The sequence below is a fragment of the Ahaetulla prasina genome, chromosome 11 (genome assembly GCF_028640845.1).
Source record: "Ahaetulla prasina isolate Xishuangbanna chromosome 11, ASM2864084v1, whole genome shotgun sequence".
In the NCBI taxonomy this organism is placed as follows: Eukaryota; Metazoa; Chordata; class Lepidosauria; order Squamata; family Colubridae; genus Ahaetulla; species Ahaetulla prasina.
The window spans coordinates 16,596,286-16,609,320 of record NC_080549.1 but is presented as its reverse complement, the minus strand read 5'-3'; the positions used below and the strand labels follow the sequence as shown (position 1 = coordinate 16,609,320).

The 13,035-nt window shown below is 44.7% G+C and overlaps 1 protein-coding gene across 2 annotated transcripts in view; it reads right to left on the bottom strand.

Moving 5' to 3' along the window:
* The window catches only part of RPS6KA6 (ribosomal protein S6 kinase A6), a 99,045-nt gene extending 88,044 nt beyond the window's left edge, over positions 1-11,001 (bottom strand). Inside the window, exon 1 of one of the 2 annotated variants that reach the window (XM_058196874.1) lies at positions 10,162-11,001. In XM_058196874.1, the coding sequence (XP_058052857.1) occupies positions 10,162-10,380 (219 nt within the window). In that variant the 5' untranslated portion in view covers positions 10,381-11,001. The remainder of the gene's footprint in view (positions 1-10,161) is intronic. The other variant, XM_058196875.1, reaches the window with a different exon arrangement.
* Positions 11,002-13,035: the final 2,034 nt, after the last annotated feature.

Below are 13,035 nucleotides of genomic sequence, written 5' to 3'. Positions count from 1 at the left end.
CGGGTTTTGCCCACCCAAAAGAAAGTCAAAGATCCATCTCCTGCACCCACGAGTTCCTCACATGGTCCAATCAACACCTCATCCCAACTGGAGACAATCCCCAGTCACTCCCATCCAAATGCAGGCTGAAACGTCCTTGACGCCCAGAGAAAAGAATGTTGTTATGGCTAGATCTCTCCACCAACTCCTTGTAATTGCCCCCTCCCGTTTTCCCAGGCACTAAATGGGGCAGCCCCGAAGCTCCAAAGAAAAGGAAGACACAGGAGTTCTTCACCACTGAACCTCAAGAGCTGATCTTCTTCAACTGAACTTACAACTGAAACCAGAGGCTTTTCTTTTAGGTTTGATGGACAAACAGATTAAGAACAAAAACAGGGAACTTTGTGTTCTTACATGACAACAGCAGCAAGACTTTTCTCTTATGCTCAGAGATGGAAGAGCTCGCATGTCATCACAATGAAAGAAGTCAGCAGAGTTGGTAGCGATGGAGGAATTGGCTGCTCTGATTAAAGATAAGACTTCGTCCATCTTTTCGAAGAGAATATAGAATAGAATATTCTTTATTGGCCAAGTGTGATTGGACACACAAGGAATTTGTCTCTGGTGCATAAGCCCTCACTATACATACAAGCAACATAGTGATAAATCATAAAACATACGATACCATCATAAACCATAAGATACAACCAACAAAGTGATAGTCATAAGATATCAATAGGGGTGGTTAATAAGGTGAGAAGGATAATAGTAATACAGCCCTACTACTGAAACCCAACAAGAAAGACACAGACTTCAGAGGATAATTAGAACTGCAAAAAGTGTTCTCATTAAATGTTGTATCATTGTGTTAAATTGTACCCTATGACCATCATTTGTGTTGTAAATGTTGTACCTTGATGAAGGTATCTTTTCTTTTCTTTTATGTACACTGAGAGCATATACACCAAGACAAATTCCTTGTGTGTCCAATCATACACAATACACAATAAAAATTCTATTCTATTCTATTCTATTCTATTCTATTCTATTCTATTCATTCTATTCTATTCTATTCTACATGGTTAGATGTCGTTAGACATAAGGGCTTTGGGAAATATGTGTTTAGCAGAGCGATGGCATGGGGGGAAAACTGTCTTTGTGTCTTGTTATTTTGGCATGCAATGGCTATATTTTTGTCTATTTGGATGCCATTCGTGGATACTGTTTGTTATGGTTTCTTCTAGTTCAAAGACCATCTTTTTAGGGTTTTTAACCTACATAGAAGAAAGTTGGAAGTTACTTTTTTTCTACAGCTTTTTCTCTTTTTTGTTTGCACTCTCCCAATTTTTCTTTTTCTCCATCCTTCCCTCTTTCTTTCTAATTCTTTTTGCTTTGCTTTTTTGCCTTTCACATTTTTCTGAAATTAAATAAAGCTTGGCGGGGGGAGGGGGAAGAGAGCTGATCTCCAAAGTCTGCTGCCTGTGATTCAGTGATCAAATCTAGAAATTCTCAGGATGACCAGATGAAGAAGGAAAAAAAAGGAAAGGAGAGATGATTAGAAGCTATTCGTAATATAATTCCCCATGAATACAGCTCTTTTTAAAACTATTCAAACTGATGGCCATCACCTCACCTGATCACCATTTAACTATAAATTATATGAGGAATTATATTTTAATTAATCTCCATCTGTAACAGCCAACAAGCCAGCCATCATATCAGCAAACCTCGCCAAACTTGTAAGTGCTATTCCTTGTGGATCTACGTTTAGTATCAGCTACGATTTCAGGAAGTTTGAATTCCTATTCACTTTCAAAGATGAGAATATTCCCTAAAACTATATCCTCACATCCAGTGGCCTACCAATCTAGAAACGAGGCTTCGCAAAAAAAAAAAATATCTATACCAAGTATTGATTTCAATCCTAAAATAAATCGGGGTACCAAGTTGATCATCTAAAGATGCTTTCTTCTCCTACCAAGTCTGCAATGAGCACATGCACAAAAGAAGCATTGACAAGCTATTGAAAGTTCAATTCAGATTCGTGACGATATTTGCTTTCTCCAAATCAAATAGCATCATCCTAAACAAACATCCCTTTTGATAAGGCTGAATAATTTCGTTTTAGGCAGTTATATTATTTTGGCATCTGATTTTCTCATGAACTGAGTGGTGAAGAGGTTTCTTGTGTGCACACACAATTTGCCTAAATGCAGGTAGTCCTTGCCTCATGACCATAACGGAGTCCAAAATTTCTGTTGTTAACTAAGACAGTTGAGTGGGTTTTGCCCCGTTTTACGACCTTTCTTGCCAGTCGTTAAGTGAATCACTGCAGTTGTTAAGTTAGTAACGAGGCTGTTAAATGAATTCGGCTTCCCCCATTGACGTGGCTTGTCGGAAGGTCATGAAAGGGGATCAAGTGACCCCGGGACACTGCAACCGTCATAAATATGAGTCATTTGCCAAGTGTCTGAATGTTGATCATGTGACCATGGGGATGCGGCAATGGTCATAAGTGTGAAAAACGGTTGTAAGTGTGAAAAATGGTCACAACTCACTTTTTTCAGTGTCGTCGTAACTTCAAACGGCCAGTAAATGAACAGCTATAAGTCGAGAACTACCTGCACTAATATGACAAGTAGCTAAAAGTTGTCACGTAGAAACCCAGAAGCTTGCAAACCAAGAACAAAAGACACAGGTGGCTTATATTAGCAGTTCTACATTTAAAAGACATTCAAGTCAAAAATCAAAGCCTTTATTGTCATTGTACATCATGTATACCACGAAATTGGTTTAGCCTCTACTGGTGCAGTTCATACGAGACGACATGAATAATAATATAATATACAGTGTGAAAAAGAAGGGGGGCGCAGTGGCTCAGGGGCTAGGATGCTGAGCTTGTCGATCGAAAGGTCAGCAGTTCAGCGGTTCGAATCCCTAGTGCTGCCATATAATGGGGTGAGCTCCCGTTACTTGTCCCAGCTTCTGCCAACCTAGCAGTTCGAAAGCAGGTAAAAAAGGCAAGGAGAAAAATAGGGACCACCTTTGCTGGGAAGGTAACAGTGTTCTGTGCACGTTTGGCGTTGAGTCATGCCGGCCACATGACCACGGAGACGTCTTCGGACAGCGCTGGCTCTTCGGCTTTGAAACAGAGATGAGCACTGCCCCCTAGAGTCGGGAACAACTAGCACGTATGTGCGAGGGGAACCTTTACCTTTAATAATAATAATAATAATAATTTAATTTATTATTATTACTATTATTATTGTTGTTGTTGTTGTTGTTGTTATTATTATTACCTTTACCTTTACCTTTTATACAGCGTCAAAATAATATATATTATTTATATAATACAATATAAATAATAATATATTAGTTCATACTTCCAGATTATTTCCAGAGAAATAATTTCTGGACCCGCCGTTATGCATCAAAGATACTACTAGTAGTATAAGGGCCTCGGAATAACTGCAGAAAACAAGTGGACGGTGCCCATTTCACAGTGTTATTATATAAGCCAGCAAAGTTTTGGTTGTTGTTGTTGTTTTATAGTTGTTTCCGTTTCAGGCTAAACTACAAAGCATCAACCCCAGACCTTGGTTCAAACATCGATCACTTAATGTAAAGGCTAGAAATTCCTGCTCTGCAGTCAAGCACGTTTGACTTCGGGATCAAATGAACGAACAGTAAGAGTTTCTCTCTCCAGTAAGCAGTTAGTATCTTTTGATTAGCCAATGCATGAGCAGGCAGGAAACTGAAGTCAGAATAAGGGGTAGGAAACACTGACAGGAGAGGCCCTGTATAGGGTGGGTGAGGAATTCATGTTGTCTCTCTGAACTATAACCTCTCAGGGTTACAAAGCAGGAAAAAAAAGACAGGTAGAAGACTGCCACTTTAGCACAGGTAGTCCTCGACTTAAAACCACAACTGGGCCCAAAGTTTATCTTGCTAAGCGAGACATTTGTTCAGTGAGCTTTGTGACCCATTTTACGACCTTCCTTGGCAGGGTTGTTAAGCGAATCATTGCCGTTGTTTAAGTTGGTCGCACCGTTGTTAAGCGAATCTAATTTACTGATTGTCAGAAAAATCACAAAAGGCTCATGATGTCATGAGCCCGGGACATTGCAATCGTCATAAATGTGAGTCAGTCAGCAACTGACTTGAATTTTGATCACGTGAACCCATGGGGATGCCATAAAGTGTGAAAAATGGTTATAAGTCACTTTTTTTTTCAGCGATGTTGTCAATGAGAAGGGTCACTAAATGAACTGTTGTAAGTCAGGGACTACCTGCAACTTTCCCCATTCCTTCTGATTTGGAGCTCTGTCAGTTCTTCTCTTAATCCCTGCGGAGGTGGTAGGGTTCCCCCTGAACCAAGTGTTCGTAAAAAAAAAGCCTTAAGAACTGTGCATATATATACATATATACACATACATACATATATATATACATATTTCCACACAGCCCATTACCACTACAGGAGGTCACATTCCCAGAACTCAAGACATTTCCATACAGCACATTACCCAGGTCGTTACAACACAGAAGACTAATGGGCACACAACTAGGACCACACCCACACAGGATGCTACGAAACTAATCTGCAAACACCCACTCCACCTACCAATCAAGATGCAACCACACAGCCAACCAACCTGCTTACAGGAACAAAGCCAACACTCCACACACACACACACCCCAGTATTTATAGAGAGACGGCAGTTCCGACCACACTTTGCTCGCACAATAACGAAGCTGTAAGCATCAGCCTGAAGATGACGAGTGAGACCTCGTCGAAACCTCGCCAAGATACTCTCACGGGAAAAGATCTACATACATACATACATATATACACATATATACATACACACACACACACACACATATATTCACCCTCTCAGCACTTTCCTCTTTCATTTTGTTTCATTTCTCTAACTCTGGTTTCTGCTATGTTTTTAACTTATAAGGAAACTTAATAAAAATTCATTGTAAAGAAATAAAGATCGCGTTTACAATGAAAACTGTCCCGTACGCATGAGGATAAGCAAACATACAATTTCTAAACAATATCCTAACCATATGTTTTCATCACCCTGGAGAATAAATGTTAAGCAAGTACTGTATTGCCGACCCTGCTGGGAATTAAATTTAACAATTTCAAATAAAAAGCACTAATCTTCAGCATGGATACCCAAATAATGAAAACTTCACTAGAGCGTTTGCCAAAATTATGGAGGCAAAACAGGCCCTGTTTAAGCATTCAGTCGTAGAAATATTACAAAGTACATACAGCTATAATAGAGAACAGCATGGTAATTGCAGCCCTCAGGAATGGCACTCTGTGGACACACAAACCGAGAGCGAATAAAATGCGAAGGCTACAATCCTGCACAAAAGTTGTTTCGATCGCAGCGACTCCTTCCTTATAAAATCTTACATTTCTAGTTAAGCATCAAGGAACGGAATAAGACTTACTTCCAAGGAAACATCGTAGCCTGACGCTACAGTGCAATATCTAGCCAAATATTAAAGGTATTCACTCCTTCACATCTCTGCCACACAAAGCTGCACTTGCTAATTTGTAAAACTTCCTCTCGGAGAAACCTTTCAAAACTAGTACTTAAAAAACAACAACCTTGAAGTGCAATCACAGGCAAGTCTAACCAGTTTTCAGAACAGTATTTGGATAAGATCTTTCATGAACGTATCATGCAAAGTGGCAGGAACGTAATAGTTCACTTCTGACTCTAGTCTTCCAAGTCTAGGAAAAAAAGGAGTAGCGGTATAATAAAAAAAATCTGCCTCCCTTCACATTTCCACCACACAAATATTTCGGTATTTCACACACCAGTCTAGAGAGCCGATTGTAAATTTTTCCCAACTCACTCGATTAGACACAGCAATTCCAGCAACGGCCATGGTAGAAATAGCCCGATGCCAAGAAAACTGACCAATAATTAAAGAAATTATTGCTGAGCTCACGGCTTATTTTTATAATGAAACTGCTGACTAACTTTAAAAATAAATCCCTCCCTATTCAGCCAGCAATGGATGCACCCAGTATGTTTGTTTAATGAAACCTCTGGTAGTGTCTGGGACCGAGACTGCTATAATTAACCCACCCCAAAGAGAACAAAAACCATCCAGATCAAAAGCCGTTGCCAAAGTTAAACGAAACTGCCAATCCGACATGCCTGTGAATGCAGAACCTCTGCATGCTTGCTTGCAAACAAGATTCACCCCTGGAACGTCTTGTGGGAATCCAACCAGGTTGTTTTTCATGATTAAACAAACCCTTGAGAGGGCCTGAGGTTGCCTAAGTTCTCCTTAGCTAGAAACAGTAACCACATCAGTTCTTACATCCTCTAAGGACGAATGAACCCTACTGGAGATAAATTATAGACCTGTAAAGACACAGGATGGCAAGACAAAAAAACCGTTCAGTTCAAGGAAACAGAGCTGCCAGACTTCCGGATTGCAACATCTGGTTTATCTAACTGACTTTGTTCTGCCAACCTAGCCTTGCAACTGTTAAGAAACCATAGTTTGGGGCTCATTGCAATACGTCCACTCTTGCTTTAGTGCAGTTTATTCAGCAAACAATGATGTAATGCATGGTATAATCCCGAGCAGAGATTCTTATCTGGTTTAAATGTTTGGAGCAAACTTCAGGATTTGAAATAGATAAAGGATAAACGATGGGGCAGAGTTCCTGAAACTAAATCACCAGGATAAGATCACCGCACACCTGCAGGATCATAAACACTATTTTAGGTTCCATGGGGGGGAAAGGAAAATATGGACATAATTAAAATATGGCCTTTTGAAGGTTTGCAATGGCAAATCAGCAAAAAAAAAAAAAAGCACATTAATCACCACTTTAATTCTAGCATTTATAGGACACTCTGTTTTCTCTTATAAGAGGCAAGGGACAACATCCAGATTACTTCCTATTTTTTAAATGAAATATTAAGATTACCCTGCAGGGCTGATGAATGAAACATGGATGACATTTTGGAAGTGTTTTGAACTATTTAAAGGGCACATTTCAAGGACAAAGAAAGACAGTTTCATGGCAAAAGAATTTTTCAAAGGTGTCAACAAATAAGAAAGGAAATAATTCAGAATCTTTGTAGCATTCAGGGTACGGAGGTCAATGCATTTTAAAATATTTCAGAAATAATTTTGGAATACAAAGCTGTTTGTTAGCATACAAGTAGCGATGAAAATTAATAATTCCTAAGCAGTGGTGGGATTCAGCCAGTTCGCACCACTTCGGGAGAACCGGTTGTTAATCTTCTGAGTAGTTTGGCAAACTGGTTGTTGGAAGAAATTATTAGGGCAGAGAACCGGTTGTCAAATTACTTGAATCCCACCACTGTTCCTAAGTACAGATAGGGATAAACATATATTAATGCCCTAAAGTATAGACCTCTTTCTTTTTTCCCTCTCTCACCCCTTCCCCAAATTTTTGAAGTAGACTGAATACTAAAGAACAGCACTAAAAAAAAACCCCACATTACAAAAAAATAAAATAAAAGTAATAGCAGCAGTCACAAAGAATCTAGTTTTGTTACAGTTCTGGCTATCATAAGCTCTGCAGGTAGTCCTCGACTTTGGACCACAATTGATGCCCAGATTTCCATTGCTAATTAAGACTGTTGTTAAGCAAGTTCCACCCCATTTTATCACCTTTTTGTCACCGTGGTTAAGTGAATTGCCACAATTGTTAAGCAAATCGGGCTTCCCTCCATTGACTTTGCTTGTCGGCAGCCAGCTGGGAAAGTCACAAATGGCAATCACATGACCTCGGGACATGCAACTGTCATCAATGCATGCCAGTTGCCAAGCATCTAAATTTTGTTCACGTGACCGTGATGCTAGTAACTGTCGTAAATGTGAAAAAATGTGAAAGTGCCATTGTAACTTTGAATGGTCACTAAACAAATGGTTGTAAGACAAGGACTACCTGTACTGCAGGCGGAGAATGCAGATATGAGCATCCTGGATTTTAGGTTCTTGACAGGTACAAGATATTCCGCAACTCAAAAAAGTGGAAGGCATCCACAGAACTGAAGAGCCGTTTTTACATTTAGTTCTGAAAAGGGGAACTGGGTTAAAAAAAAGATTTATAAATCCTTCATGCCTGGCACCATCTCCTCATCTAAGAGTAAGGAGAATTCCAGGAGAAACTGAATAGAATAGAATAGAATAGAATAGAATAGAATAGAATAGAATAGAATAGAATAGAATAGAATAGAATAGAATAGAACAGAACAGCAGAGTTGGAAGGAACCATCAAGGTCTTCTAGTCCAACCCCCTACTCAAGCAGGAGACCCTATCCCATTTTTGACAAGTGGCTGTCTAGTCTCTTCTTGAAAGCTTCCAGTGAGGAAGCACCCACAACTTCTGGTGGCAAGCTGTTCCACTGGTTCGTTGTTCTCACTGTTAGGAAGTTTCTCCTTTCTAGGTTGAATCTCACCTTGATCCAGTTTCCATTCATTATTCCTAGTCTAGCCTTCTAGTGCTTTGGAAAATACGTTGACAACCCACCCACCCTCCTCTCTGCGGCAGCCCCTCAAATATTGGAACACTGCTATAAAAAATGTGAACCGGAAGCATCTGAGAACAGTTCAAAACGAGGTTTATTTGGGAGGTATGACCTGTCAAGATAGGGAAAGGACAAGCAAAGGTAGCTAGAGCAGAAAGAATCTAAACCGGGGATGTCCAATCTTGGCAACATTAAGACCTTATATATAAGACCTTATATATATCTATGGATATAAGAGTAGCAGAGTTGGACGGGACCTTGGAGATCATTTAGTCCAACCCCACTGCTCATGCAGGAGACCTATACTAGGAATGCGAACCGCCGACCTTTCTGAGCGACAAGCTCAGTCTCTTAGCCAATGAGCCACCCTAGCCAGACCTGTGGACTTCAACCACGCTGGTTGGGGAATTCTGGGACATCTGAAAGTGGCCGAGGAGGGAATCTCCCTTGATCTAATAAAAAAATGAAGGGAAGTGACAGGGGACAAAAAAAAAAGAAAAAAAAGAAAACAGAAGTTCTTGGAAGACCCAAGTAGTAGAGGACCAAAAGGCAAAAATGAGGAAGGAAAGAGAAGGTGGACAAGAGGAATTTTTTTTTTAAAAAAATTGATTATATTGGCCAATGCTGTTAGAAAGAAGTTTTTATATAACAGAAAACAAAATTAAAGTTCAGTTCTCATAGATTTTAAGAGGGGGAGGATGTTTATTAGGGCAGGTTCCTTTCCTCAAGCTGGCGCCCCTGCCTTGAATTCACATCCAGACGGAAATTAAAACCCATCAGAAGGTGAGAGCAAAACCTGGCTGGGGATTAGAGGCATTGAGATCCTGCACCTTTTCCAACTCGAAGAGAATGACTGGGCTAAATAAACCCAGGAGGACATGAAAGGAGGGTATCCAGAATTCGGAGGGCCTGGCTGGGGAGTAGCGTAGGGTGGGGATTATGGGGCTCCAGATCCCCCAGAAGGAAACCAGAGTAGCATTGGAGACAATTCATATAGACAGGGAGGGGGAGGAGGAGGAGGAGGAGGAGGAGGAGGAGGAGAAGAAAAAGAAGAAGAAGAAGAAGAAAGGAGGAGGAGGACAAGAAAAAGAAGAAGAAGAGGAAGAAGGGGAAGGGCAAGGGGAAGGAGAAAGAGAAGGAGAAGGAGAAGAAGAAGAAGGCTGGGCATCGGAGCACCCTAGGATCCCTGGCGGAGGATGCGGGCGCTCAGAAAGAGTCCAGGGGAAAGAATTGCCATCGCGGACCTTCCTTAAGTGATTAATTAATTAATTAAAGAAGGTCCGGGATGGCAATTCTTTAATAATTAATTCATTAATTATTTTGGGGAGGTTCCGGGAATAAGTCAGCAAAAGTTCGGCGGGGGGTGTGTGATTTGATGAATGGATAGCGACCCCTTCTCCTCCCGTAAAAAAAAACAACAACACAAAACCCAAAGAAGAAGAAGAAGAAGACGGGGGGGAGGCGGCTGGGAAAGGGAGCGCCCCCAGCCCAGCACCCCGAGGGGGCGGAGGAGGAGAGCCAGGCTAGGACCCTCCCCCCCCCGTCCCCCCCCCAAGCCCGGCGACCTCTCCCACCCCCACCCCCATCCCTCCACCCCACCCCCCCAAACTTCTCCTCCCGGGCCGCTCACCTCGCCGCCCGGACTGCTGCTGCTGCTGCTGCCGCCGATGCTGCCTCCTCCTCCTCCTCCTCCTCCGGCGGCGGCGGCGGCGATCTCGGGGATGGAGGCGGTCGGCGGCGGCGGCGGCGGGGGAGGCGGCGGAGGCGGCGGCGGCGGCGGAGGCGGAGGAGGGCAGAAGGGCTCAGGCGGCGGCTCCTCCGCGCCCTCGGGCGGCGCAAAGGGCACCATGGCGCCGCCTCCGCCGGCGCGCTCCTGCCACTCGGGGCCGGCGGGGGCCCTGCCTTGTGCCCGGCTGCCTCCTCCGAGCCGGGGCGGACGCTCATGCTCGACCCTCCCCGGGCGGAGGGGACGGAACGGACGGCGCGGCGGAGCCCAAGAGGTCGAACCGGCTTGGCTTAAGCAGCCCCCGGACCAGCTCCGGTGAAGCGCATGGCCGGGCTTGGCTGGTCAACCGGCCGGCTGGCTCGCTCGCTCGCTCGGGAGGCGGGGGGGCTGCGCTGCCGCCGCTGCTGCTGCTGCTGTCGCGGCGGCGACCCGGCGAGCGGGGGCGGCTCTGCGCGGCGCCGGCCTCGGGGGTGGTGGGAAACTGTACTGGGGGGGGGGGAGTGGACGGGCGGGCGGGGCGGCGCCTGGAGGGGGGGAGGGGGGGCCCGTGACGTCAGCGGCCGGAGGAGAATCCTCGCTCGCTCGCTCTCTCTGTGCCCGGCGGGGAAGAAAGGGTTAAAGCCGGGGGAGGACCCACCACACACACACACACACACACAGATACAGACACACTCTCCCCCCACCCTCGGGGAGGCGTGACGTCAGCGGTTGCGTGGACACCGGAGAGGGGGGGTGACGTCGGTGGCGATGACGTGAGCGCAGCCCCGAACAAAGGAGGGAGGGCGGGCGGGGTGGCGGGTGGGGGCGTGGAGGGGAGGAGGGAGGAAAGCCCGCGACGGGCAAAGGGGAGGATGGAGCCCAGGTAGCGAAAGGCGCCAGCGGAGGGAGGGAGGGAGGGAGGGAGAGCCAGGCAGGGCACAGAGGTGCTTGCCAAGGAGTTGCGAAAGCAGCCGAAGCCAGCCAGCCAACCAGCCGGCCGGCCGGGGCCCTTGGAGCCAGAGGAGAAGAGGGGCCCACCCCCCCCCCCGCCCGGGCAGGTCGGACACGCCTCCCTTTGATCCCCGCAGCCTTGGACTGCGGGGCAATAATTGCCCGGACGGGATGAACAAGAGCTGCAGAGGTCAGATCGGGCAGATGATAGCAGGCTCGGAAACTGCCCCCCCCTCTTCCTCCTCCTCCTCCTCCAGATCTGCCCTCCCTCCCTCCCTCCCTTCCTTCCCCTTCCCTTCCTTCCCCTGTCCTTCCCTTCCTTTCCCTGCCCTTCCCTGTCCTGTCCTGTCCTTCCTTTCCCTGCCCTTCCCTTCCCTATCCTTCCCTTCCTTTCCCTGCCCTTCCCTGTCCTGTCCTTCCTTTCCCTGCCCTTCCCTTCCCTATCCTTCCCTTCCTTTCCCTGCCCTATCCTGTCCTGTCCTTCCTTTCCCTGCCCTTCCCTTCCCTGTCCTGTCCTTCCCATTCTTTCCCTATCCTTCCCTGCCCTGTCCTGTCCTTCCTTTCCCTGCCCTGCCCTTCCCTATCCTTCTCTTCCTTTCTCTATTCTTCCCTTCTTTCCTTTCCATTTCTTTGTTCCATTTCTATGGCTGCTCCTCTCACTCCATGACTTTTGGGAAGCTTACAATTCAGAAAGACGTTACAATCAAAAACTTTTTAAAAAAATAATTATAATAAAACAATAAAAACAGTGAAAACCTTCAAACCAGTTGACCTCTCTTGACCCTTAAAGCCTCTGCGAAGGGCAGTGGATGTCCTGATGCAACTGGACTCTCCTTGTCCCTGGGCCATCCTGCTGCTTCCCCCCCCCCACACACACACACACCTTAAAACCAAATCCAAGACCTGGTTATACCATCAAAATAATAATATTATTTTTTTCCCCAGGGAAAACAACAATGACATGGATCAAAACTGTACACGCACTTCCTTTTTGTTCAGCTCTTCATTTTTAGGGCAATCTAGCATCAGAATGAACTTGTGATACAAATTTGAAGTTTTTGCTACCAGCAGTATTTGAATGGGATGGACTGCCTTAATTCTTATCACATGCTGGTTGATATGATAGAGGAAGCAACTCTGTGGCTCAGACTGGTAAGATAGTCTGTTATTAACAGCAGCTGCTTGCAATTACTGCAGGTTCAAGTCCCACCAGGCCCAAGGTTGACTCAGCCTTCCATCCTTTATAAGGGAGGTAAAATGAGGACCCAGATTGTTAGGGGCAATAAGTTGACTTTGTATATAATATACAAATGGATGAAGACTATTGCTTGACATACTGTAAGCCGCCCTGAGTCTTCGGAGGAGGGCGGGATATAAATGCAAATTAAAAAAAATGTTAGGAAATGTGGAAAAGAAATGAATACTTCAATGTAGGTGGTTACTTGTTTTTGAAACCTGGTAGATCTGTTCTGTAGTATTTCCAATAGCTCAGAACATTTTACACATGTGTGTTCTCATGACAGACAAACTCATAACCTCTGGTTTATAAACCATCCAAGCCAAGGTCACATCCCATGTTAAAATGACCAAAAAAAAAATCCACATTCTGGCTCATTGGCATGTACAAATTCAGCTCTTCTCTAGCAAAAAGTAACTGCCAATGTATTCCACTATCTAGAATTATTTTAGAAAAGCAAGGACGCAGTGGCTCAGTGGCTAAGACGCTGAACTTGTCAATCGAAAGGTCGGCAGTTCAGCGGTTCGAATCCCTAGTGCTGCGGGGTGAGCTCCTGTTTGTCCAGCTTCTGCCAACCTAGCAGTTCGAAAGCACATAAAAATTGCAAGTAG